The sequence below is a fragment of the Erithacus rubecula genome (genome assembly GCF_903797595.1).
Source record: "Erithacus rubecula genome assembly, chromosome: 3".
NCBI lineage: Eukaryota > Metazoa > Chordata > Aves > Passeriformes > Muscicapidae > Erithacus > Erithacus rubecula.
In genome coordinates this window covers 18,762,119-18,789,556 of record NC_136689.1, presented here as the reverse complement: position 1 = coordinate 18,789,556, position 27,438 = coordinate 18,762,119, and the positions used below count along the sequence as shown (strand labels likewise).

The 27,438-nt window shown below is 34.7% G+C and overlaps 1 protein-coding gene across 1 annotated transcript in view; it reads left to right on the top strand.

Moving 5' to 3' along the window:
* Nucleotides 1-27,438, top strand: part of MALRD1 (MAM and LDL receptor class A domain containing 1) — a gene marked incomplete at its 3' end in the record, with an annotated part of 232,335 nt that overhangs the window by 61,275 nt on the left and 143,622 nt on the right. Inside the window, exons 17-20 of the mRNA XM_079302558.1 lie at nt 531-943; nt 14,163-14,250; nt 17,049-17,258; nt 19,552-19,729. Coding sequence (XP_079158684.1) covers nt 531-943; nt 14,163-14,250; nt 17,049-17,258; nt 19,552-19,729 — 889 coding nt within the window. The remainder of the gene's footprint in view (nt 1-530; nt 944-14,162; nt 14,251-17,048; nt 17,259-19,551; nt 19,730-27,438) is intronic.

Genomic DNA, 27,438 nt, shown 5'->3' with positions numbered 1-27,438 from the left:
TGCAAAGCTGGAATGCAAGTTTACCACCTCTGACACATTTTATTGTTTTATATTAGAAGAATCAATACATTTTGCCTTGGTGTCAAAAAAACTCAGTTGTGTTATAAACTCTTTGATTTAGCTTTGATAAAATTATCGTATTAATATTATTGAGGATAATAAAGATGTAAACACCAAGGTGTTTTTAGGACTACATCTGCCAAGCCAAAATACATTAGATCATTTATCACACATACCTACAAGACAGAATGGTGTGGTTTATTTCATTCAGTTAACCTCAATTTTAACTTCTTTGATCTGTTCACTTTCAGTTAAAAAACTTTACAGTCTTTAATTTTAATAACACATAAAATTAATAACATGGATCATTTTATTCACAGTTCTGTTTTTTCAATGCAATAAGTAAAATTGGATGTATATATATTGGAAATAAGTATTTGCAAGGATTAAAAAATATGTATATATTAATGCGCTATCCCTTTTTTATGCTGCTTTTTTGTTTTTGACAGCCTGTTCTCTTTGCATTTCAGACCCTGACCTGCAGTGTGACTTTGAAAATGGGCTGTGCAGCTGGGAGCAGGATGCAGAGGATGACTTTGACTGGGTCAGAACACGGGGTCCGACCCCCACAGTCAATACAGGCCCACTGAAGGACCACACCACGGGCACGGCCAGGGGACACTACCTGTACCTGGAGTCCTCTGAGCCACGCCAGTTCCTGGACAAGGCAGTTCTGCTTAGTCCTCTCTTCAACCCTTCTGCCAACGGAACCTGCGTTTTCCGCTTCCATTATCACATGTTTGGAAAACAAGTTTATAAGCTGTCGGTCCTCCAAAGGACTGTGAGCAATGCTAAGGGATGGCTGTTGTGGTACAAGTTTGGAAATCAAGGAAACAGATGGATCAGGCAGACACTCTTCATCAGGAGTTCTAAGCCATTTCAGGTAGGGTCCTTCTAAGTTGTGAAGTTTATTTACTACATTATAAAACACTGAGTATATAAATGACTGCACAATCTCAAAGCCATTTGTAGCTGTATAATCAATTTTGCTTCAAAATACGTATGTAGGGTTTTTTGAGGAAATACGTAAAATATTTTTGTTCTTGTGGTTATATTAACTTCTCCTGCTAAACCACTTAGTTTTAGTATTTTGAATATGTGTTATTTAAAATTAATACTGTTTTTGTTTTTCAAGGATTTGGTGAAAAAATTGTTTTCAAACTACAACAAAATAGTTTGATTAATTCTGTTCAAAAGAATATCCTCTGCTTTACCTTACTTTTAAAGAGTTACAAATTAGGTTTTAATCATAATTATATATTGTGTTATATATATATATAATAAAGATATCAATGCAAAATATTTGGCTGCCAGGTTAGAGTGAGTCAAAAATTGCTTGGAGAAAGATGTGATTAAAGTAAGCTACAGCTGTTAAATCTTGGCTTATATTCTCATCTTTTAAATACTGTAAATATTATTTATCTTTGATTATATCTGGTCTGTTTATTCCAGATGGGATATTCTACAGGGTTATTAGAGGAGACACTGGTTCACTTGATTGTCAACTGGTCCTAAAATTACCAACCTTCTCTCCCCCCACACCACATTATAAAAAGAAGCATCTTTCAACTTCTTTTTAAATTCGATATAGTCCAATATTTTCTTTAGATTGCTATTTTCCAAAACACTATTTTTAAGTAGAGAGAAGTTCTATCCTCTTTGGAGGACAAGGCATTAATATTACTGTGGATACAAAGAGGCACATGGAAGGAGAGTGTTAATTTTCTGTCAAGACCTTTTGTAGAAATATAAAGGCATAGAATCATCATGCTCTCAAAACCTTTTTCCCTTCCCCTTTTCCTTCTGTGTTTGGTGGTTTATCTAAAAAGCTATAAACCTACATGTCCTATATTTGACCTCCTGAGAGTTAGGAAGGTTTATTCAGCAATTGAAATGTTTTTCACATGTTAGTGTTGTAGTGTTTTCTATTGCACAGTTCTTGCAGGGAATTTCAAAGGTCTTATGTTGTTTGATCTAGTTTTGTTTCTCATTGTAATTTTTGAGGGGCATGAGGTGTAAGTTTGCTCTGAAGAAAGAGCTCATGATCTAATGTTCATTATTTATTGTGTATCTTGTAATGGAGTTTGTGTGTAACAACCTACAACAGTTCAAAACTCGGAAGTTTTGAAGAAAGCAAGTTGTGCTGTTTCTACTGTTGCCAGGTGCTGATCTCTTTCTAATCTGTCTTTCCAAACTTTCTTGTAAGTGCACAGTGTTTAAATACACTATATTTGAAGTATTTCTGTTGAGATCTGAACTGTCTCTCAGTTCTAGGCTGTGTAACAGGTTAAAGCTGTAGGTTCTATATTTACTATATGCATTCCCCACACCGCATAGAATTTCACTGCTTTCACACCACATGCTTAAAGTCTTGTAGGTCATCTCAATGCTTCAAATGAAGTGTTTAGATTCACTTGAAAATGGATTTTTTTTTTTTTTTCCCATGAAAGTCAAAAAGTAGGATACAACTTTTAAACAATTTTCTGGTCAAAATATAAGTCTTGGCTTCATAAACTTCTCTGTCTCCAACCAGTGCATCTTGTCAGCTATTACAGGATTTTCATAGGTTCCTAGTGAATAGAAAATGTTAGACTCTAGGTCCAAAGATAATCTAAATATTTGTCAATCAAACTTTCATTTTGCTTTTTCTCTTCTAAATGTATCAGATAATCATACATTTGAGATGTTTCTTCTTTCTATTTCCTCCCAATGTAAGCAGGTCATTTGTTGATCCCAGCCAGAGAAATAATCACTACAAATAATAAATCCCTCAAATTCACATTTTCAGTTTATTTGCTGAGCATGGGAAGCTAGTATAAACAACTGTGCCTATACACTGACTCCTTGGAAAGGGAGGAGTTGTCAGCCAAAAATTCAAAGCAACAAAGGCATTTGAGAACCTCTGGAAAGTCAGATTCCCTTTTGAAAGTTTTGAACTCCAGAGGTATGAAACTCTAGACCCTTTAATTGAATGCTCTGGCAAAAACCCAAAGGCAGCAGCAGAGTCCCTTGGCTCACACCCACTCCCAATAAGCCTCAGAATCTTAATTTTGTCAAGAAAGCTTTGTTCTAGCTGCCATTGAACCATGGTGACATTTATTGCTGTTCCATCAGATATTTTTTACGCCAGAGTGTTAAATGTTGTTAAATGTGACATCAATAAGAACAATGGGAGTAGCTGGAGGAGGAAAAGGTAAATTTAAAGCTAAACTATTCAAACAAAAGGAATGCAGTTTTCTGAGACAAAATTAAGCACCTCAGTCAAATACTGCTACGGACAGGTATTAAAAATGGTCCCAAATACACAAGCTTATAAAAATTTTGCAGCTTTATTGTCCTAGAATTTCTATTCCTCTGCAGAGGATATCATCTTCAAGAAGTTATACAGTTTTTTAAACTGAAAAAAATCAAGTTAAAAAATATAATCCTTATAAACTATTCCTTTTAATTATATGGGATACTTTTTTCAACATGAAAAAACCCCACTGTTGAGTGTCCTTGTCTCTTTACTTGTTCTGCATTTATTTTCATTCTAAGAAGTTCACTTACATGTCTTTTTTTTTTTTTTTTAGATAAACATTTGAAAAGGTAAAATAAGATTGTGTCCGTGGTAACTACTCATATTGATGATGAATACTGTTTGCTTTTATCTTCCTTGGAATACTCATATCTGAAATAGTTTCTGCTCAGAAGAAAGTGCAAAGATTCTGTTTTAACATTTTAGAAAAATTTTACTCTCTTAGCTTGCTCTATGTATTCATATTTCTGATGATATGGAAAAGGAAACAATGATATGTGAAAAATGGCAAAATTCTGTATCTCAATCCTTTCAGGGACTCTAGTCTCCTTTTTGTCATGACATAAATCACATACTTTTCATGTCTGTCTTAAGACACCTAGGGCAACTTTACTGTATTGCAAAGTATGTTATTTTTAGAAAAGCCATTATCTTTAGTCCAAAAGAGATTTTTGTTTTGCTCACGCAGATAATACATTTATCTCTGTAAACAAAGGTGGCTATTAGTCTTTGATATCTCAAAATGTAAGTATTACATAGAGGAGTCTATCATAATTTTGTGATAATTTTATAAAGATCACTTTTGCATTTTCTTCATTTGCTCTTATGAAGTTTAAAAATGTAAGTACAATGTTTAGATCCATGGTTAACTATTAATGCTATATTTGGTATCGTTGCCAAAAATTTCAGTATTCTCAGTATTATATATGAAACTTTATTTGCCCCTTCCGATATAAAAGTTTCTCTATTTAAGTGTGAAAAATAAGGACCAAAATCAGAAGAAAATAAATAACACAAAATAGTGTTGCAATTAAGTAGATGTAAAATGCATTTGATATATTTCTATTTCACAAGTGGTTAAGAAAAGTAAACAAGAAAACTCACTATAATAATTTTAATCTTTTTATCAATTAGATATTATCTTAGAAAGTAATGGAATATTGATTGAAAATTAGAATGATGCATTTTCTATGAATATAGAATAGCACTATGTTCTGTGAACACAAATACAAAACAACATTATATCTCCAACTATTATTTCTATCTGTTGGGCTTTTTTTTTTTTTTTTTAATATACAGATGCTTGTATTATGGTTTTTGGTATGACTTTGTCATGTCAGTTTCCTATCAAATACATATATAGCATACATCTTTTACATCCAGCCTCTTGTAATCCATCGTGTCAAGAGAAATAGAAAGGGCTAAAATTGTACTTATATAAGGTACTAAGTGGGTTAGATTGCAACCACAGAGGCTGTTCTGCTTTTTCACCCTCTACTCTTCCTTTTCACTCCTCAGTGAGATGAGACAGCAGTTTTTCTTTGGGGATTCTGATGATCTGCTATGTAATAAGCAAAACAGCATCACAAAATCACTCTTCAGTTCTTTCTGCAATTCTTGCTTTTACTTGCAATTACATTTCTGAGAAAAGAGAGGATTGATCCACACCCTCACACCACCAGCCATTTTGTAATGAAAGACTTAGGATTCTAGTGGTAAATGGAAAGTTTGGTGTAATTCTGTTTTAAGAACGATTTTTATAGTGGTTTGGGGTTCTGTTTCAGACAAAAAGGGTCCACTGTGGCAGTTTGTGAGGTTTCAGAAGGTAATGTTTTTCTTTCATGCATTTCTAGTGGTGGTAATTATATTTCATACATGAATAGTAGAACAGGCAGACTTATAGTAAACTAAATAGTCTTTTTACCAATTTAAGACAAGATAATGACTTAATAGTCTTCTTTGTTGGCTATAATATCCTTTAAGTAAGAAAGTTTAAAATTTCATTTCCTACATAACAAGCATCAGAACTTGTATCCCATTTCAGTCTCTCAGAAAGAATATTTTAGTAGGGTTTGTAACATTGATAGTTCTGCAGACTTACTCATGTGTGAATTTTTCAGTCTTCTCTAGTCACTAATTGATAAGCATCAGGTTGAAATTCTGGACTTACACTGGTGTATTCCAGAATATGTAGCTGATTAAACTTAACCAAACTTCTTTGCCTGCGACTTCTCTGGAAGAATGTGCATTATTTTTTATTGTCCCAAGGAGAAGTATTATTTCCTAGTGTAGAAAGCACAGGAAAAAAGAAAACAAATCAAAGTAATTGTGTATTTACCTTTATTTTGGGAACATTAAACTGCGGTGGGAGGGGAGGGGGATGAATTGGATTGTTTGGCCCTTTCTAGAACACTTGGGTAAATCTTTTCAGAAGGAGATGCTTGAGATTTAGCAGAGAAACCTCTAATCAACAGTGTCACAGAATAGCTTCATAGAGAAAGATCATTAGTGATCTTTGTGAATAGAGAAAAGAGAGGTATTCTGTGAAATCATTAAGTAACACAATCCAAGCAAAAGGAAATAGTATTTTAGGATGGTCTGTTGTTAATTCATTGCTGTGGGATGTTTTGGATACAAGAAACTTTGGATTCAGAAACACTGAATGAAGTCAGCAAGTAACTTGGGAAATGATCAGAAGAAAAGCCTGTTAGGGGCCAGTAGCAAAACAAGGAGGCTGTGAGCTGCCAGCTGCCCTACCCTGCTGAGGGAGGGGGAAACACTGCCTGCCAGGATGGGGCATTGCTGGGGATGCTGCAGTCCATGGGGAGAGACTGAGCTGGATGGACAGCCAGCCTTGCCACCATCTGTGCTCATGCTGAGAGGCACTGAGTTTTTGCTGCATTGGGAGCTCACTCTTTTTGATATTCTAGCTGGGATTTCAGATTTTCTGCAGTCACTTTCGCCCTTACTGAACCAGGTTTATTATTGTCAAGTGTTGTTAGCCTTCTGCCTTGATTTGATTGTCTACTGCCTTCTTCAGGGCCTCATTTCAGTGTGTTTTGACATACCAATAGGAGTTTGTTAATGTTTAGTTGGTAACATACATATTTTTCATTAAAATCTGGTGTTGAAGCAACTCTGAACTTATCAAGGACTTCTCTAAGACATTCATTATATTTCTAATACCCACTTGTGATCATTTTTATGTTATTGCTTTTGATCCATTCCCCGCTAGCAATTTCCACACAAAGATTTAGACAGCATGGATTTCCACTCAAAAAACAGCTTCAGTTGCAATATTAAATTTATCATTCCTCATCTTCTTTCTCCTACTCTTCACCTTTGTACCTCCCCTAATAATCTGCTGAGATTAATATTCAGGAATTATTTTATTTTTCTTCTTTCCTCCCCCTCCCAGTCTTTTGAATGTTACCATTTGCTTTTGTTGCTCCTTACTCCTCAAATGCTACTTCAAATTTTGTTGCATTTCAATTACTCTTTTTCTGACACTTCTTTGTTTCTGATCTCTGTGTTGGCTTCATTCGTCCTTGATACCTCTTTGCATATTGCACTTTACTTTGTGATTTTTTTGCATTTACATTGTACTGTTGGTTTCTGGTTTGTTTACAGCCATCATTCTCATTTTATTTTCAGTGTGACATTATACAGCCTGTGGTTTCAGACAGACCTACACAGTTTTGTATGTCATTCACTCTGGAGCAAGTTTTTATTAATTGGCTAATATGGACCTTTAAATTTCCAAATGCCCTGGAATGTGAAGAGACGTTTTACACCAGATAAAAAGTTGCTTAAATTGTCATTCAACCTGAGCAGCACACTTCTCACCATTATTTTAAAAAATTTCTTTCTTCATGTCCAATCTAAATCTCTTCTCTTTCAATTTAACATCATTGTCCCTTTTCCTGTGAGTAAAAGTCTTGGAAAAAAGTCTATATTTTTCTTATGAGCCAGATATAAGTATTGAAATGCTGTCATAAGGTCTCCTCAGATTCATCCTGTCTCTAAATTCAAATCTTACATACTGTATTCTTAGGAGAGATGTTCCAATGCTCTGAACCAGTTTTTGAGGCACTCCTCTAGACCTACTCTTACAGGTCCATGTGGTTCTTTTGCTGGGGAATCCAGACCTGGATGCAGCACTCCAGGTGTGCTCTCACCAGGTGGAGTAGAGCAGCAGAATCACCTCCCTTGGCTGGCTGGACACACTTTTTGTATGAAACCCAAGGCAAAGCCTACACAATTCTGCAAGTGATTTAAACACAAAAAAAAATAAAAATCAACCTACCAAAAAAAACCACATACCCAACCCCTAAAAAGTTGCTGTCTTATATTTAACACTCATGCCTTTTTAGAAGGTGTCCTGCAGGTGTGATGCTCAGAGATGGTTTCAGGGTGTCTGAACTGTGCCAGAGGTGCCTCTGTCAGGCCAAATCATGTGAATTAGTCCAAGTCTCTCCTGTAGTGTGTCAGTGCCTTTTGGTATGGCAGCTCTAACTCTTGCACTTGGAGGTCCCAAGCTCTTTACCATGTCCCATCCTCAAGGGGCTGTAGAGGGCCAGGAACAAAAGATAACATATCTCATGTCAATCTTATGTTTATACTTTATGCAGAACTTGTATAGGCTCTAGTTTGGGCAATTCATGCTCAGGTTTTCTAACTAGCCCACAGTCTAGGTGAGAAACAATGTACTTGTGGAGTACTTGGGAGCCAAGGCACTTGAAGGAAGGGGTGAAAATCAGCCTTAAGACTCTGTGATTGATGGTGAATTCTGTTGATAGTGAAGATTATTCAATATCTACAGTATAAAGTGAAATACAGAGAATTTTCGCACTGAAAATGTGTTTGGCACAATGCAGTGTATTTGAAAAATGAGTAGTGTGAGTTTTTTAAAAAGTCATTCCTAAAAAAAATGGTTTTGCCATTTTTTGATAAATGGATTTGAGAACACAGAAAACTGTGGAAATAAGGAAATCATATGAGAAATCAGGAAAATACATTGTACAAACCATCGGAGAAAATGTTGCAGTCTTAGTTCAGGTCTTTGGGAAAATGGTGGCCTTTTGTTCAGTGCTATCAGAATACTTAAGAGCTAACCCACTCTAACAACAAAAATAATTTATTCTTTGCTCTGTTGTTTTATTGATATGCTGTGGAAGACTTGTCATGATGTCTTCAAGCTGCAGCATGTGCATAAAGGGGACAGAGAATAAGAATTTCTAGTCTGTCTTTAATAATGCCTTCTCCAGTGAAAATGATATTTTTAATTTCATGTCCATAATTTCCTTGTAATTTGCTTTTTCTTGAAAGGGGAGAAAACAAGGGAGCTGGGGTGAGTGCTTTTTACATTTTTTTCCCTATTTACATGCAGGCTTCTCAAAGGAAATCACATGAAGTAAAAATAGCCTTTCTATTCACTACTGGACTATATGTTTTAAATGTGGGAAACCTGAAGTAAGGAAAAGTTTTCACCAGGCCACTGAGTTGGGCAATTTGAATTCAAGGGGCATCATGTAAGATAAGAGTTTTGTTTTCCTGAAAATTAAGAGTACTGTTTCAAATTTCCCATTGATAATACTATATTACTTACCAGCAACTGCTGAACAGAATACTGGATATTGGATAACTTTTCAAGGAGAAGAAAAATGTTAGTGACTTATCTCATGACTTAACTAGATTCTAGAAGCCATCTTTGAAAATATAACAGGAAGATCACAGGAAAGCTGGTTTTTGTTGAAGATTTAATTAAATTTCCTTCCACAGTACTATCATTTCTATGAAGCAGAGGGTTTAAAAATACATTTTACAATCTTTCTGTTTATTGGGTATGCTTATAGCAGAATTATGATATAATGTAGAAATCTGCTCCTACTGAAGTATGTATCAAAACTCTGATTAACTGTAATGAAGACAGGATTTCATGTCAACCCACATATTCTGGTGATATCTTTGTGTTATTGTTTTCTTTCTTTGGGAAGTTAAGGTCATATGCATGGATGTAGGAGCAGCATTTCTGTTTAGCTAAATCAGGAAAAATCCTTTGGGTCAGGAAAGGTCCACATCTTTAGGCAGAAGGTCTAATAATGATCTCTTTGCTCACCAGCATTTGCTGCTGAACAGATAACTCTGTTCAAATACTGCCACAAATATTTTCACAAGCATTGAAAAGAAAGCAGTGAGTGTTTTCTCTTAGGATGCTCCTTGTCTCAGCGTGGAAGAATTGCCTGAGCAGCAAGAACTGCACAGGTCAGATCAAAGTCTGTCCATTCAGCCCAACTCAGGCTTCCCTAGGCAGAGGTGTGAAGATTCTGTGTCTGAAGTCTCTCTCTGCAGCCCTTTACTTCTTGATATGCTCTAGTGTACAAAAGGGAGGGACAGAAGTGCTCAGGTCATAGCAAGTCACCCTGGCCAATGTGGGACACTTCTTTCAGGACCATAACTCCCAGGAATTTGATGGAGTAACACAGTCAGAATCCTTTTGTTGGTTTGTTTGTTTTATTTATTTACATATAAAATCTGAGGGAAACTGTGTTTGGGAGAAAAGAAAGCAGACTTTGTATATCCTTGGAGATTAAGTCAAAAGTAACTATGAATTTAGGGTGGTTTAAATATAGTTTCATAATTATAATTTCTATATAGATGTTTCCCAAGTGGGCAGGCTAAACAAGTTTTATAAATCTAGAATCTCCAAAATATTTAGGCACTGACAATATAGTGTTTCTGCAGTAATTCTTACAGTGCAAATATTACAGAATGTCAGCAGGATCTTTTCTCTTGAATGAAGTTTTGTGGCCTTAATACAGGAAAGTAAAGACTCCCAGAATATGTAGTTATTAATCCCACCAATATCACTGAATAGTTTAGAACAGGATAGAAATGTGATTCATCCCTGCACTTTAGAGAAATGCTGTGAAAAACATCATAAATCAGCATGAGAGGTCACAAGCTTATAGTGAAGCATGATAAAGTGCTTTACTGAACTAGAACTGGTGTTTTCCAGTATCTTGTAAAACCAAGCACTGTAAAACATCAAATATTTGACACAAGATTTTTCATATTTGATGTGTGTAACCTTAAGAATGCTGGTAGCAATTCATTTGGACACCTATGTGAAAGGACTTTATTTCAACTTTTGAAGTCTTGAGGCCTTAATTTCTAAAGCATTTTCAATGGTCACAAAAGAAAGGGGCTGATGGCAGCTGAGGAAGCAGAGACACAAAGCCAAGCAGGAATAAATTACCATGTCTGGACTCATCAAAGCAGTCAATATCTTATTTGAACTGAATTAATAACTACTCAAAAATTCTAAATAAAATCTAAATTTCTCAGGGTTTGCTTTTTTTTCCCCCCTGAAAGAATTATGTTTTCTTGGAAAACAGGGGTTTTCTTTTGTGTACTTCTTGGGAAATTATTATAGGAATATGTTCATACATCCTTGAAAAAAGCATTCTACAGTGAGGACTTATGACATGACTAGTGGCATGATCATTGGAAGAAAATATTATAACAAACAGGAAGCTTTCAAGCTTTGTTTTGTGGCTTGTCCTTTGTAATTATGAAAGTTCCATCTCTTCATAAGGGATTTGTTGCTTTTTTGATTAAAAGTTATACATTATTATACAAGTTTCTTTATTCATCCCTAGCACTAAAGCACAGAGTGGTTTACTTCAGAGATATGCAAAGAAATATGCATTACTTTGCTTTCAGTAAGTTACAACAAAAGTTTTTCATTAAAAAGTGGGAGTTTTTGTGTGGTTGTTCTTTCCTGCTCAAACCAAATCACATTATTTCTTGCCTGAAATCATTGTAGAAACCTAATCTAAATTACCATGCTCTAACTAGAAATAAAATTACTAAATAACGCAACTTTTGTGACAAACCTGAGTTACTGTTTATGTAAATTACAAGTTAAATACTTCAGAATTAATATCAGTATTTGCTAGACATTTGGAAGCCCTCAGAATTTTGAAAACACCACAGTTTTTAAAATTAATTCCATTCTGTCTTAAACTACGCTTGTATAGAAATTAAGGTTTTACTTTGGTAACCTTCAGTGGGAATTGGCTAGTGACAGAAATGAGCATTACTGTAAAAATTGAGCATTTGTACAGAACTATATGACCCATTGTAATTCCTCTATTAACACCTGTCCTTCAGTCTTCAAAAGCCTATTTTGTTCAAAATCTTAAGGGATCATTCCTTTTATGTATACAGAGTGTCATTCTAATACAGTTTGCTTTCATATAATTGGGATTTTTCCCTCTTTCCTGTATGTCAAATACCTTTTGATACCTTTATAAATTTCATTGAGTCTGGATCTTAGACTTCTGAAAACATTAAATTGGGAAGTATTTATTCTAATTCAAATAATAAATGTGATGTGAAAGAAGTTTCCTAGAGGATACTTAATAATAAGTTAGCAGAATTACATCTGGCAAATTAATATAAGTGGTCAAAGTTTAACCACAGTGGCAGAGAGATTATGCTTTGTATTGAGGCTCTAAACTCAGAAATTTGTTTTATTTTCAGTTTTAAGTGTAAACCTATGCCACTATTACATTTTCTGTGTTGCTAATGGGTTCATGCTATATGTCAAAATAATGGACTCCACACATGCAGGTAAAAAATGTAATGTAGGTGGGGAGATTTTAAACAATGCAATCCTAATGATGTTCTGAATTCAATTGCCCCTAGAGAATTGTGTGCTGTCACTTCTAACTCTGGATATTTTTAATCCCTTTAAAAACATATTCTTGCTTAAGATGCAAGAGTGCATCTTTCTTAGAGGAAGCATTGATGGAAGATGTTATATAAGAATGTCCTCAGCCTGTGTGTCTGTCAGGACTGGAGGCATGGACACAGGCAGATCTGGGGACTGAAGCTCCTTGAGCATCCAGCAGTAACATCCACAAGAGCACAATCCAATCCTATGGAAAACTAATGGAGTTGTGAGGGTATTTGGGTTTATCTTAATAATAGCTGTATAATTAAACAAACTCACTGCCTATTTTTCTGAATTTGAGCTAATTAATAAGTAATTATTTGCAAGTAGATAATAATTCATACTTGGAAAACAAATTGAAAATTATATTTAAACTGCCATGTGTTTGCCAGTCAAAATACAGTGGAAGGAGATTTGTAATTTTGTAGCAATGAATTTCCTTGTGTGGCTTTTCCAAACAGTAGATATTTTGGTTTGTCCTGTTTCCCATGTCTAACCATGTTATTGCTACTGGTACCAACCAGAACTGTAGCAGTGTCCCCTTTTTAATCTAAGAAAACCCAAAAGCCTGGGGTAATATTGTAAAGAATATTTGTGGGTATCCTGAGGGACAAATAAGAGTCCCATACTGCTGTGAGAGCAATAAAAAGCAATTCTGTAGTTTATTGTTGTCATTCACATGAAATGTATTTCGTGCTAAAATGGGCCATCTGGAGCATACCCATAGGAGGGGACATGTGCCTGTCTTCTTTTAGCACACTCATTTATTTTGTCTAATGGACATAATATATGAATGAAGTGTAATAATTTTTATTTACTTGGATGATGTCAGTATCAGTAATAAATCTACAATTCACATGCAACTTCAGAATAACAAACTTGTCAATGTTAACATATTTAGACTCATATTCTTTTGCTTTTACAGGGTTAAGGCCGATCCTTGCATCTTTTAAGTATTTTTTCCTCCTGTTACAGGGTTATAAATTTCAAGAGTAATGTTTGAAAGATCTATGTACATATCATATGAAAAATGGTTCTTGTTGAATATAACCTTTCTTTACAAATAAAACTGCAGAAAAATAAATTGCAACAAAAATAGTAGAACTAACAGTACTCTGAAGCAGAACTGTCCTATTTTTGCCACTGTTTATGCTTCATTAATGTGTAGGAATGTGAATTTTCTTATTGAAGTGAGGAAAACATTGAAAAAATGTGTTAGAAATTTTATGCAGCATTTCTGAAATGAATGTGTGTATGTAGCGTGTAAAATAGGGATTTAAAACAATGGCAAAGAAATAACAGTGTTTGAACTTTGTTGGATAATCAAAAACATACATTTATCTTTTTTTCAAAGTGTGTGGTTTGAGAAGGCTTTATTATTTTTAGAAATAGGGATTTGTTATTTTGTTAAACTAAGAATATTCTTATCAAATCTTTCACTAATCACCTGCTGGATATTTATCACTCAGCAACAGACAGAAGAGAGGAGGTTTATTTAGTCTTCCAGTCAGTTTTTCACAAGCATCAAACACTTCTCCTATTCCCTGGCAGAAGACAATAATGAAGCAAATACAGCATTGACAAGTCTAGTGAAATAGTAGAATATTTTTCTTTAAAAGGTTTCATAGCTCATTTCTTACCTGCCTAATTGTTTTCATCATCCTGAAATTTATGAGTCCATTATATTTTTAAATGAATGGCACTATATTTAAGCATGATTAATGTTATTGCAATAACTACCAAAGGAGGTAATCATATGCCACTTATGATAATGCCTTGCCATTGTTTTATACCACAGTGATGTTTCAGTGAATTTACACCATTGTGAAGCCAACCATTCTGACATGGTTCACTGTGACTAATGTGAGACCAGTGAAAGCTGATAATAATTAGTCTCTTTCATAAATTGTAATTAAATAGATTATATCCCTCAGAATAAATTTAATCTTATTTTAAGTGTGAAACATGGCAAATGACTCCTCTATCAATTCATTCGAAATATTTAATAAGAAGTGGAAGTCTACTATGCACTAAAAATTGCTTTTGTAATTCTTATTTTCCTAGATTTTGGTGAAAGGTACAGTAGGAGATGGTTTCACTGGAGACATTGGACTTGATGATGTCTCTTTTCTGGGCTGTACTCTTTACAATGGTAAGAGTTGAAATACACATCTCCAAGCTAGGAGCCGAATCATTGCTGTCATTTGTAAATACTGCTAGTAGAAAAGTAAAAACAGATAAAACTGTGACTTAGGAAATCCAGACCTGTTTCTCTGCTTCTCAGTCCCTCATATCCAGGCATCAGCACAAAATAATTTCTGCTTTGCTTATAAGGTCCAAAAGAGACCCTTAGTGAGAAGTGTGCATCTTCCATACTCCTAGATATTGAATACTAGAAGGTAAAAGAAACTTAGCTGTGTGTAAATGAACTGAACTTTGATTCAGCCAATTCAGTTTGATATGGCTTTCCACCTCCCCCAGATAATTCTTAATGTACTTACTGTGCCAATTGCTCCCACGTGACAGCACACAAATAGTTCAGGTGATGGAGCAACCTGTTGTCAAAAGTCATTGTTACCAAGGGTAGGACAATCTCTACAGAATTGTGAAATATTATATCCCAAAAGATATGTACTTTAAGACACCAGACTTGGGACCTGGAGTTCACCAGAGAAGAGATGTTAAGAGGAGTACTGTGAGCTGCAGCAGGCATTGGGTTATATACATGGTGTGACAGTGCTCTAAAGTCATTACAGGGCTGTAGAGCAGCAAACAATTTAGAACAGTATCTGAATATTATCCTAGCACTTACTCTAAAACACCCTGGTGCAGATACATTTTGTTCTGCTACTCCAAAAATTTCTTATAATTAATTCTAAGAGGAATATCAAATATGCATGGTATTTCTTTTGCAGATAATTATCCAGTGTTTTACCATATTTTTACAGAGTAAAGTAGTTATTATAACATTTTGGATATGGAGGCTTTTTGTAAATACTCAGTTAATGGATTGTGCCTTATATTTAGGCAAGAAAATCTTGAAAGAACTAGTCAGAAAATTCCTAAATATTTTCAAATTAGTTATGAAAAAAACTTTAAAAATAAACAAGAAATTGGAAAGCATAAAAGCTCTGAGTTCCAAAGTTCATAAATAAAAAAAATAACCCCTCATTTTTTGTGGAAAGATGAAATGAAAATACTCAAGTATTATGGTGGACAGGAATCAGATTTTGGGTTCTGTACATTTTAAAATTGAGAGCAATTTTAGAGACCGTCCAGAGTCCTGCCTTTATTTTATCTCCTCCATGTCATAAAAATATTCCAACAACAACAACTAAAACAACAACAACAAAAAAACCCACAAAAAAAACATCCAAACAAAAAAAACCCCAAAACAAAACAGAACAAAAAAAACCAAACAAACAAAAAAAACCAAAAACCAGCCCAACCAAAACAAATAAACAAAAACAGTCAAAGAGCCTGTGGGAATAGCCTGCAAAATAGACAGCATCTAAAGCATGTCCCACCAAATTTAACACAAGTTGGATCAAGCTGAAAAAGCAAGGTTCCCCTGTCCCTGCTCACTGGAATCAGGCACTGTCCAATTGCTCTTGTCCTACCTTAAGTGACAAAATCTGGCAGGGAGAGATGGGCTTGACAACTTGGTGGTAAAATCTCTCGTAAGTGACATTAAAGATGTTGAATCTTTTGGATCTTGGATGTTCTTCTTGAACACATCATTTGAATGCCCTGACCAAAGCCTATTCAGTGATGCTTGCTCCTGACAAAATGGTATTTAATAAAGTATAGACAATAAATTGTTTCAAAACAGAGGAGGTATCAGATCCTCCTTTATTTTCAGGTGTTGTCAAGGCTCTGATTATTCTTCCATTTCAATGTATCAGGAACAGAAGCTTGAATGTGGCATTTATATTTTAAAAATTCTTACCAATGAGGCCCTTGCTATTATTCTGAGTTGTAGATAAATTCATCAATTCATACAATTCTTACTTATAAACATTCCTTCCCCTAAGTCTCTTGTTTGAGTTTTAGGACATTTTGAGAGTACCTTTCATTTGACTGAAAAATTGTTTATTTAATGTCATGGATTTGCTTTCCACTCTACAAAATAGAAATGGGTAATTTATTATCAATATTCATGCTTCAGCCTTCAAGGATAGAAAAAAAATTTCCCTGCTGAGACACATTTTATATAAAAAGTCTTCACACGTACTTTTCAATTAACTCAGGTGTATTTCTCAGGTGCATTGTGCACTACAGCTAATAATTTCATAAATTATTACATTTTAAAAAGGAATTTTATAATGGAAATTCCTTTTATGGACAGTAATAGCAAAGGTTTTCAAGAAAAGAGAGTAAGCTTGAAGAAAGGTGCATTGTACAGAATAGGAGCACAAAAAAAGACAATTGATTTGAAAGAAGTGACAATGAGTTTGAATGAAATATAAAGGAGGTGGTGGAACAAGGTGGTGACCTCAGAATAATTTCTCTAATGAGAAAATATATTTTTTCAGCAATAAATTTGCAAGGTAAGAAGGTTAAATAGTAATTTCCACAGTTGCTTATAGTAATCAACATGTTAGAAAAACCCCATTATCATCTGAATAATCTGTTAGCCTTAGTTCACAGGGAAAATCAGTTTCTGTGATTGCTGTGTGAGTCTTGGCATTAGTTTTTTTTTTTAAATTACTGACTGGGTTAATCCAAATTTGAAAGACTGGCAAGAGGTTTAAATCCTGCAAGTGCCAAAGACTGTATGGATGGTGTGACAAACCTTGTGCTTTCCACTGAGGAAAGCTCCAATTCAGCTCCTGCTGAACAGCATTTAGGTCACTCAGCCATCCAGGCATGATTCCAGCAAAGCCATCCCCTTGGAAAGGGGGCATGGCAAGGGGGAAATCATTATGAAGCTGCAGTGCCTTAGTCCAGGTGCTCAACATCCATTTGTCTCCTTTTTCAAAGGAAATTTGCCCACTGTTCCTGCAACTACCTTAGGAACTTCAGTTCCTGCCACGCTCCCCATGAACAATTGCACAGAGAAGGAGTTTGTCTGTCGAGCCTCTGGCCACTGCATCCAGATGATCCATAAATGTGATTTTAGACCTGACTGCTCTGATAAGTCTGATGAATCAGCTTGTGGTGAGTGGAACAAATCATGTTCTTTGCCACCTTACTGGTTTGTGGGTCTTAAACACATTGCTTTAGCAGCTCTGTCTTATGTTTGCAGTTTGGTTATTAGCACCTACATATTATTTTAATGTGATTTTGCCCAGAAAAAAATAACTTTTAACTCTTACTATGTGTGATGTAATGAACTTTCAACCTTCTGATTCAGACTCAACATTTCAATTCAAGTTGTTACTGAAGTGTGGCAGGGGATGCAATCCTCAGTTCCTTAATTAACATGACAATTTTAAGTGAGTATAGTTTCTTAAAATGTTGTCTAGTCCAGATTGGAAGAGAGAAAAACTTTAGAGTTTCATGTTTGGGGTGGACATCTGGGAGAATTCAGTGAGTATGGGTTTTGTTTGCTTGTTTGGTGGTTGGTTTTTTTAAATATACAAAATTGTTTCAGCATCAGCAATAATGTGAAATTCAGCCTGCTCCACACAGAAGTGAGTTCCAGCCTGTAAAGCTCTGATACTCTAATGGGAACTCTGTAAGGGGGACAGTAGACAAGGTCCCCACATGGTGCCCATAAAGATCTAAGACAATTGTTGGTTGCTTCTGTGTTGCAGGAGTTCACACTGTAGCATTTTAGAAGCTGTTAATTGCTTCCTTTTGCCTCAAAGAACAGTACTCGAAAGTACTGCTATACCAAAGCCAGTTAATGAGGGGGTTGACATCTAGGGACAGTGACCTCATCAGCCTTTGCAAGCAAAACTATCGTCCCTGAAAATGAAAACTCTGAATTCATTACACATTGTGAAGGGAATTCAATCACCTCTCTCAGGGCTGAGGACTCTGTCAAGAAAAGTATCATTCACTCCCTATGTCTGTTTCTTATGTGGAAGTAACTGGAAGAAATGAATTTGATGTTTAAGTACCACTGGGTAGTCTCCTGCAGTGTGAAAAAACCCCAGCCATTGAAATCTTGCTCTGAAACATAAATGCAGAGCTCTCTGAATACTTCTCCCCTCAGAAATTTACATTATCTTACAAAACATCTTTTCCTTCTAAACAAGATAAATATTGTAGAGAATACACCTTTACATATTTGTTCTGTCTGTAGTCTCAGATCACTAAGATGGAATTTATCACTTAAATGACAATATTGGACTAGGACTTTAAAACATTTTATTTAAAAAGTCCAGACTGAAACATAAATATGGTCACAGGAAGGTATTATATTTCTCAGGGGCACTTTAAATATAATGTTACAAAGCATGTTAAAAAGCGACTAAGCATTTAAAGCTGCTCATCATTCTCAGGAAATATGACAAATGTGCATATGGGCAACCCATGAGTTCACACTGGCTGCAGTTTGCTTCCTTAGTGAGGATATATAACTATAAATCAAAAGTCACTCTTTCTTTAGTCTACCCTTTTTAGCCTTCAAGGAAGAAACCATCAGGCACATTCTACCAACAAACTGTGGTTTCTTGATGCAGCATTTTTAAATGGGTTTATGGGTTAAAATAAATTCTCATTTCCCTTGCACAAGTGTCACAGCAGTTGCTTAAATTTAAGTGTTATATGTTCCATATGTAATATGTTCCAAAGTTCTGGAGAATGACTGGCCTCAACTTGGACCATGTGCTGGAGAATAAATATTCACAGCAGAAATGAAAAATAGAATTGGTTTCTCTACTGTAAGTAGAGTCAGTAGTGAGCTCACTTTGTTGCTCAGGAAGATAAAACTCATTGGAAGGCAGCTGCATATTTATTTAGTAAGACAACAATACAGTATTTGATACCTATACCAAATAGATGCATTTTAATGTAACTTTCAAGTTTTGTGAGGACTGCTTGAAATCTGATTTGGTTTGGTTTTGGGGTTTTTTTTTGAGTCTTGTGGTCATGGACTTTGTAGGTAATGTACAACAATTTGCTAATGTCAGTCTACAGGACTGGAGGCAGAACCATACAGCAGCTCACAGAGTCTCAGCTGATTAATTTTTCATTAATTTCCATGTATAGTACATGACAGATTATTAGAATTACCTGAAAGCTGGTCAGAACTCACATGAAGGTAGATACTGAGATGCAAATGAATTGGTACATTCCCAAAATTAGAATCTCTCCTATAGAGGAGAAAATACAAAATTCATGTTTTATCTGTAATGAAAAAACTATTCATGTTAGAGTGTCAGTGTTCACATATACAATAAACTGAAATATTTTTATTTCCTTGTTGCTTATTGGGTTGTAACAAAAGCTAATGATTTTTGGTTTTTATATAAACATGAGTAATTACTTTTAATCTCTAAAGTTATGGAAGTCTGTGACTTTGAAGATAAAGACCTGTGTGGATGGTATCAACCAGCCTTGGAACAGATGTCAGAAAATTATTCCATACTTACCACCAAGACTTTCAAGTGGCAGCTTGGAAGAGGAGCAAATCTCTATCCTGAGCAAGTAGAGCATTGCCCATTAACTGATCACACTACGTGAGTACATTGGTTCAGGTGCTTGAGTCTCTCCTAGAATGTGGGATCTTAACCACATATAGATTGTCAAGGGGGGAAACTGCTCCATTTACAATATTGAAGCAGTTTACTGATTTATTAATCACATGTAATTAACTGACAATCAGTGAAGCAAGTATGCAGGATCAATACTACAAATGAATCTAAATAAAAAACCAAAAACATTAATAAGCAGGTAAAAATTTCTATTCACCTTTCTATAACTCCCAAAAGTTTCAAACCTCCCCATCCAAAGAAACATGTACCCTCCTCCCACAGGATATATGGAGTACAAGCATGTTCCCACTTACGGGAAAGCATTATCACTGCATCATCAATCCCTACTATTACAAATTTTCATCCTACTTTTGCACTTCTTTTCAAGCTGACTTCTCTTTTGAAAGCTGGCTTTGTAATTAATTCATCACTGCTTAATTTTGTTCGTTATGGTCATCTTCTTAATAATTTTTACATGAATATTGTCTCAAATGGGCTTTATTCACACAGAAAGTATGTGCTCACTTTTCTACCTTACTAGTTTTTGTTAGTTGTTAGCTATTTCTAACAATTTTGTTATTGTTAATGATAGCCATTGCTCTTATCCCAAGGATGGGCAGTATAAGTTAACACAAAATGTCCTGTGAATTCTGCACTCATTTATTATTTAACCATTGCAGTTCAAAACTACTGTAGTTAGAGCTAACTTCAGTTTAGTTGATATTTTTAAACAGTTCTTTATTTTGCCATTTATCTGGTTAATGATATAAGCTCATATTAAAATGTAAAATATTTCTATTCTCTCAGTAATGTTGCATTCTAGGTAGATTGCTTAAGATAATTACTAGCTTACTGAAGACACTTCTTTGATTTTTCTCGAGGAGAAAAAAATTTTCTGCATGAACATTTGTTTTTAAATGTGTGTGGGGTTTTTTTGTTGGGGTTTTTTGGTTTTTTTTGTTTTTCTGGTTTTTTTAATTAAGTAAGAAATATGTGTTAAAAATGCATTAATCTAATGTCTTCCAGTTAGAAGTAACAGTAAGACTTCTTGAAAAAGGAATTCTGTGGGTAACTAGCAAATGTATTGAGTACAAACAATTTTCAATTTTATACAACTTCATTAATAAGAAAATTTCTGCCCAGTGTAATTACTCTGAACAGAAAAATTCTTACCTGGTTCTAGAGACATGTATGTTTACTTTCTGTGGCAATAGCCCATAGAGTGTAAAGACAGTCTTTAAATCAAGACCACTTCAACAAAGTCTTTGCTGCATTGCTACTAGTTTAATATGACATTTATTCAGCCTGAATTTCTATTGCTATTAAAGGGATCAATATGTGTACTTCATTAAAATTACTGTATTTTTACAAAAATCCCAAAACAACAACACCAAACCCATAAAAAATCATTCAACCATAGCAAAGAATTACAATGCTGTCTAGTTTGTCGTTCACTGCATTATATATGAAAAGGAATTTACAGCAGTTTACAATAAATTAGCTGTCAAATCTTTCATTGACTGCTCTTTAATTGTTGTATATTAGCCAATACCAGCCCTGTATGTGTACTTAGTAAATTCTCTCACAACCTTTCCACCACAGGTTTGCATTGGCACAGTGATACATGGAATTGTATGTGTTTTCAACGTATTTTCAGGATTTAATATAACTAACAGTATATAGAAATGGGCTGATGAAAAGAGAAAGTAAATGGTTCATAAATGATCCCTAGGGATTGCAGTTTTCAGGCAGCTCTATGATGTATTCCTCTTGTGATGTTTCACATGAGATACAGTTTAGTTCTGTGGTTTCCCCTTTCCTTTTGTTTATTGGCCTATAGAGAAGCACAGAAAATAGATGCTTCCAAATTACCACAGGAGAAGCAGAACAGCAGTTTTGTTGAATTCAAACCCTGCAACATTTAGTTTTATTTTCTCATCCATTTTCCCCAAATTACCACTGGTTAGATGAGGCAAGCTGTGTTACTGTAATCTTGTATGTTTGCAAATTAAAATAAAATATGCAGGCCTATGTATAGGAATGTTTGGATTCATCCTGATGCAAGAGTAGTTGGTAGTGCAGCTTACAAATATTTCAGCAAAAATACCTGTGAATATTTGGAGTCAAACCATCTGCTTCCCCAGAATAAGTACTTGGGCTAGCCACATGTAGGCTGCTGAATTGTGAGGTGGAGGTGTGAGTCTTTGAAGCTGTAATTCACTTAATTAATGTAAAGTAATTGCTTTGCAAATAGAGAGAACAGCTTGTATGTGCATATAGAAACCAAAGGCTGGAGGAATAGAAGCCATTATGGGAATCTGCCATTGAAGCCTGGCTTGAGCTGGAAAAAGTCTGTCATGGGCTGAGCAAAGGACTGGGTGAGCTTGGCATTGTGCACAGGAAACTCAGACCTGAATGTAGAGCTCCATTGGCATGTTTCTGCACTCAGCAATTGGAATTCTCTATTGCAGTCAGGTTTCTAAAATCTGCAACAATAAATGTATCAGATTGTGTAGGCTTAGACAAGTCTATTAAATTGACACCAGCAAATGGATGGCTGTTAGTTTGTCTCCTTTTTAAAGAATCTGGCTAGTGATGTAGCAAATTCTTTGACATTATTAATGGTATTTGGGCACTACTGTTAATTAAAAACTTTGTAGTCACTCAGTTGATAATTCATGCATCAAATCTAATAAATCAAAACAAAATGGATCAAGAGATAAAGCTCTAAGATGGCATGATAATTATTTCTATGGAAATAGTTCCCCTGATAAACATATTTTTATACATCTGTCTTTCTTTTATGTATGCTTTTCAATAATTTTCAGAACTCAAGACAGGAAAGTTAGGCAAAATTAAAGGTTTTAAGTAATACCCTTAAGCCCTGCAGTTTTTTCAGCAGTCAAGAAAAGGTTTAAATTTGAGAGTCTAAGATCTTCATAAAAGGAAAAAAAATTATGAAGTTTTTGCTTGGGTTTTTTGTTTGTTGATTGTTGGATTGTTTTTCCTTGTATGTCCAACTTAAATAATACCAACTACTTTTAAGAATAAGCTAAGGCCAGAAATGATATGCAGGAAGATGTCAAATTTTTTCATTAGAAGCAATCAAAATTTAAACTTAATTTTGTACAAAGAAAGAGAATATATCCGAAGTGTTTTTTACCTCTTATGTAGGGATGCCAGAGCATGGTATTAATCTCATAATGAAAATAAATTAAACTGTGAAGACTCTAATCATTTTCTGTGGGTAAAACTTTGCCAGCTCATTTTCTTTCTGGAACTCATATTTATTGCATAAAACAAGGCATCAAAGTTTTATGTGATACACCTGAAGCATGGTCACAGACAGAAATTTTCTTTTGGAATTTTGACTTTCAGGACCCAATATAAAATATACTACCGTTTTATTTAGCACAATAATTCCTTCTCACAGTTTTGGTGGTTTTCTTTTGAGCAGCTTTCTGATGTCAGTGTCCAATTACAGGTCTCAACATCACCTGTGTTTTGGTGTGTTAAGCACCTTTAATTTCATTCAGTTTGAATTAACCACTGAACCTCAATCCTGTATTCATTTGACAGAGTTTAGATGCTCAAGATAGAATTTTTTTTTCCTCTAGAATTATGCAAAGAACTTGGTCAGTTGGCACCCAGCATTTTGCAGACAGCTGTGAACACAGGGTTGCCTTCTGCAATAACAAATAGCTCTATGACATCCTTTCAGAAAGCCGTCTTCCAAAAATTCATTCCTGCTTTATTATGGCACGACAATCTTATAAAATGTTTTGTTTCTGAATGTATTAAGCCTTATTATTAATGTTAATGGATGTGAGAGGTACTAGGAAAAAAAAAATATTCAAAACATAATAAGAGAACTTACTCTTTCTTGGAATAACCAGTTTGATATTAATGACACATATGTCTGTAAGTGAAAATCTGCATTCTAAACAAAACAACTGTTTGCTCTCATTTTAATTTATTTTTAATCTATACAGAAATGCTTAGATTTAATTCAAGGAAAGTCTTGCCTTTTTTTAATTTTTTTTTTTCCTTCTAGTTGTTAAATGCAGATTTGAGTTACTGACTATTTAGGACCTGTTAGAACTTAAGTGGTTGCAATTGTTCAGCAGAGAAAATCTTCCACTGAAGCATAGAATTAATTAAATTATTGAAGTTCTTATTCTTCCTTTAAGAATATTGGAAATTACACATTTTAAAGTATTTTAATTTTGAATATAGATTCTTTTTTTGAAACAATATCCTTACAGCTGCAATAATTTTTATCCAGGGAAGAAATTTTTAGAAGCCTATGTTCACGTTATGATCTATAGTAGCCCATCCTGATTCTATACAGAAGGATAAATAGAGAATTTCTGGTGCAGACACTGAATATCTAATAAGTACGAAAGAAACAAGGTGTTTCTTGGTTTTTTTTTCAATCTCCTTCTTTCTCACCATAAATCTCCTCATGCCTCCTAAAGATGTGTGCCCCACCACATTTCTTTCAGATTCACAGTCACTGTAGAACTTAATTTAAACCTTGGCACTGTCCATCTCGAGTACCCTCTCCTTCCTGAATCACCTGTGGCCTTCTGGCTGGACTAACCAGAATCATGGGCAGAGCACTGAGAAGCTGTTACTGAGCCCATAAAGGGGGTGATAAATTTCTTCTTGAGTGTGTGTTTGAATATTAAGTTGTCTTTCACTTCTGAATTCTGTAGCTTTTTTTTATTTCTTCAGGCAGAATGTTGAGGGAAACGTTAGTATTTACTTTTTTTTTTAATAGAATGCTTCTTCTTTATATATAAATATATATATATACACATATATAACACTTTCTGTAATATTTTAGAGTTTTTTCTACCCACCTCTCAGCAGTTCCCCCACCTTAAAGGCAAATTTCATGTATGTGGCTTCCCCATTTTATACTTAATATTGAGGTTACATTGGGCTCTCTATGAATACATAAAGATTAACCTGTCCTCGTGTCTTTGCCTGTTTCCTTTGGAATATTATAATCATGAATTTTGAATGCTATGTATTTCTATTGCAGCTCTTGTTGCTAGAAAATATAAAGACTTTTTTTTTTATATATCTCCTTAAATTTTACCAGAACTGTCATATCATCTGGTTTTGACACTAAGAAACAAGAATTAATAGGAATCAACAGAAAATGAAGTTATGATGAAAAAGTCAGAGTATCACAGTTTGCAACCACCTTGTGTCAAAATATATAAGGCATTAAAATATCAAAGCTATACTCTGATGATAGTATAAGAAAAAAATGACAAAACATAAGTATTTTCTCATCAATATATTTTTTTGGAATTAAAAGGTAGAATTTAACACCTTGCTAGCTAATCTTTTTCTCAGAAATCTTCTGAATTGCTGAAATTTGAAGGAAATCAGGACTTTTTAGTGAAAGGGAGTTGTTTGTTTTCTAATCAAGTTTAGTTTTCAGTCCTAAAGAAAAATAATGAGTAAAAAGTCCACTTAAGTGTTTAGTCAGGGATTCTCAAACAATTAGTAGAAGATACACAGATGAATTAACACTTTAAAAATGGAGAGATGTCCAAAAATTCATTAAATAAGAGCTTGAACTGGCTGTACAAGAAAGTTTATCTGAGTAAGTTTTGATCCCCTTGCAGACATTGCAAGAATAGACAATTAGTACTGTGAAATTCACAGCACGAGACATGACTTGATAACACAGCCAGATTTAAGATGGGTCTTAAATTTTTTGATAGGTCTTCAGTTTTTCTTAACCCACTTAATCTTTCCCAAATTTTTATGTTCAGTTCACTGTGTTCTTTTGGATGCCCTGAAGGGGGAAATAGCATGAAGATTCTTCTATGAATGTCCATTCTTTGCCAACTACAGTTTAAAAGATATTTGAAATATTAAACTATTAACTAAGACAAGCATGCAAATATAAGTCAGTTGCTTATGTAGAAAATTTGATATCCATTAAAATGTTGTGATTTTCCCTCTGAAATTAATTAGGATTTTTGGATTGGCACAGGAATGTCTTTGTATAGGGAATGCTTGTAGTACGGAGGTAAAATTAATTATTTTCAAAGGGTAAATATCAAGATTTTAATAACACTTAGTGTAGCTGCCAACTAAGAGATTTTCCATGGCTTGTTTTTCTAAATTGGCCTGAGCTCTTGCAGCTACTGGCAGGGGAGCCTGCCTGTATGCTGCTGAATTTCAGCACTTACATAAGATCTATGCTGAAAGCTGTAAGCTGTTAGTCACTGTTATATATATGGAAAAATACCTTGTTTTACACTTGTTATCATCAACTTATTGAGGTCTCATTTTTAAAAACCAAGAAAACAACTCCAGTGAGCCTTTTTATGGAATAGGAAAGAAATGAATTTAAGGACGGGTCAGTTGATTAACTCTCACAATGAAGAATGTTACCTTCTCTGAAGATCACTTAAAAAACGAAGGTTGGGGGTGAAGATGAGAACATCATCTGGCAAAGTAAGAGAAACTGCTAATTTATGTTTATGGAAACATAAATTGTCACTGCATATTTCTTATGAGGTTAAAATAAAAGTGGGCCAACTAAGAAATCCTTTACTTTCAAAGGCAGAGCTTGACAACATGTACAGATTTCATGTACCTTAATTGGCTCTGCTAAAAAAATTGCATCCACAGAAGGTATGAACCCTTCTAGCATTTGAAATTTCTGCAAATAGAATGATTACTTATTACTTTCTTCAAACTCTTCCCCTGCAGATCATGCAACTCTCTGGAAATTTCATGCAGGCTTCTATACCAGTCAGTTTAAGAATTCAAGACAGACAAATGACTGTTCTGTGAGCAAACATCATGCAGGTTAATTTTCACAACAAGAAAGCTTTCCTTTTAAATATGGATAGGTCACAAGTACATTGTAGTCCTAAGTGTTAAAATTTCCATGATAGGGGTGAGAGTCAACAAGGATGCTCTACTCTTCCCCATCCCCTTCTGATCCCCCATTTCCCATTGTTTGCTCACATAACTTTAATATTCTTGTAATCACATACCAGCACTGTGTTTAATGGCTAGTACTGTGCTGTGTTTCACACAGGAGACTTCATCTGGTTTACTACTTTTATGTGTGATATAGCAAACAGTGAAACAAGGTCAAAAAAGTTGCAGTGACACCTTTCTCAGGCTGTGCTAAGGGACAGTACTGTCCAGGCATAGATGTGATCTTTGGCCTGCCTGTGTCTGACAGAACACAGCAAGAGATGTGTGACTGAATTTCATCATGGTACTGATTGTACCCTGCCACTGTTTCAAACCATTCTCACTGACAGGCATGGATGTAATACTGAACACTCTGGAAAGTATGAGATCTGTGAGTGCTGCTGCTCTTCAGAGCTTTTTATCATTCTGCTTATTACAAATCCTTTTGAATGCTGTTGTGAATACAGTGCCAACACCCCTGGGCCACTTGAATGCATGAGTTCCCAGAAGCAAAGTAAATTCTGAACTTTTCAATATTTTTGCAAACCTTAAGAGAACTCGATCCTCTTTTACCTCCAAGCAAGACACTATAGAATACTCAGCACTAAAGCAAAAAAAGAAACCTAAAATTGCTACCTTGAAATAACAGCTTTCTTCAGCAGAAAGAAGAGAAATAAAAGAATTGTCCAAATGCATATTTCTTGAAAGATCTGTAACTATGAGTTTTCAAAGTT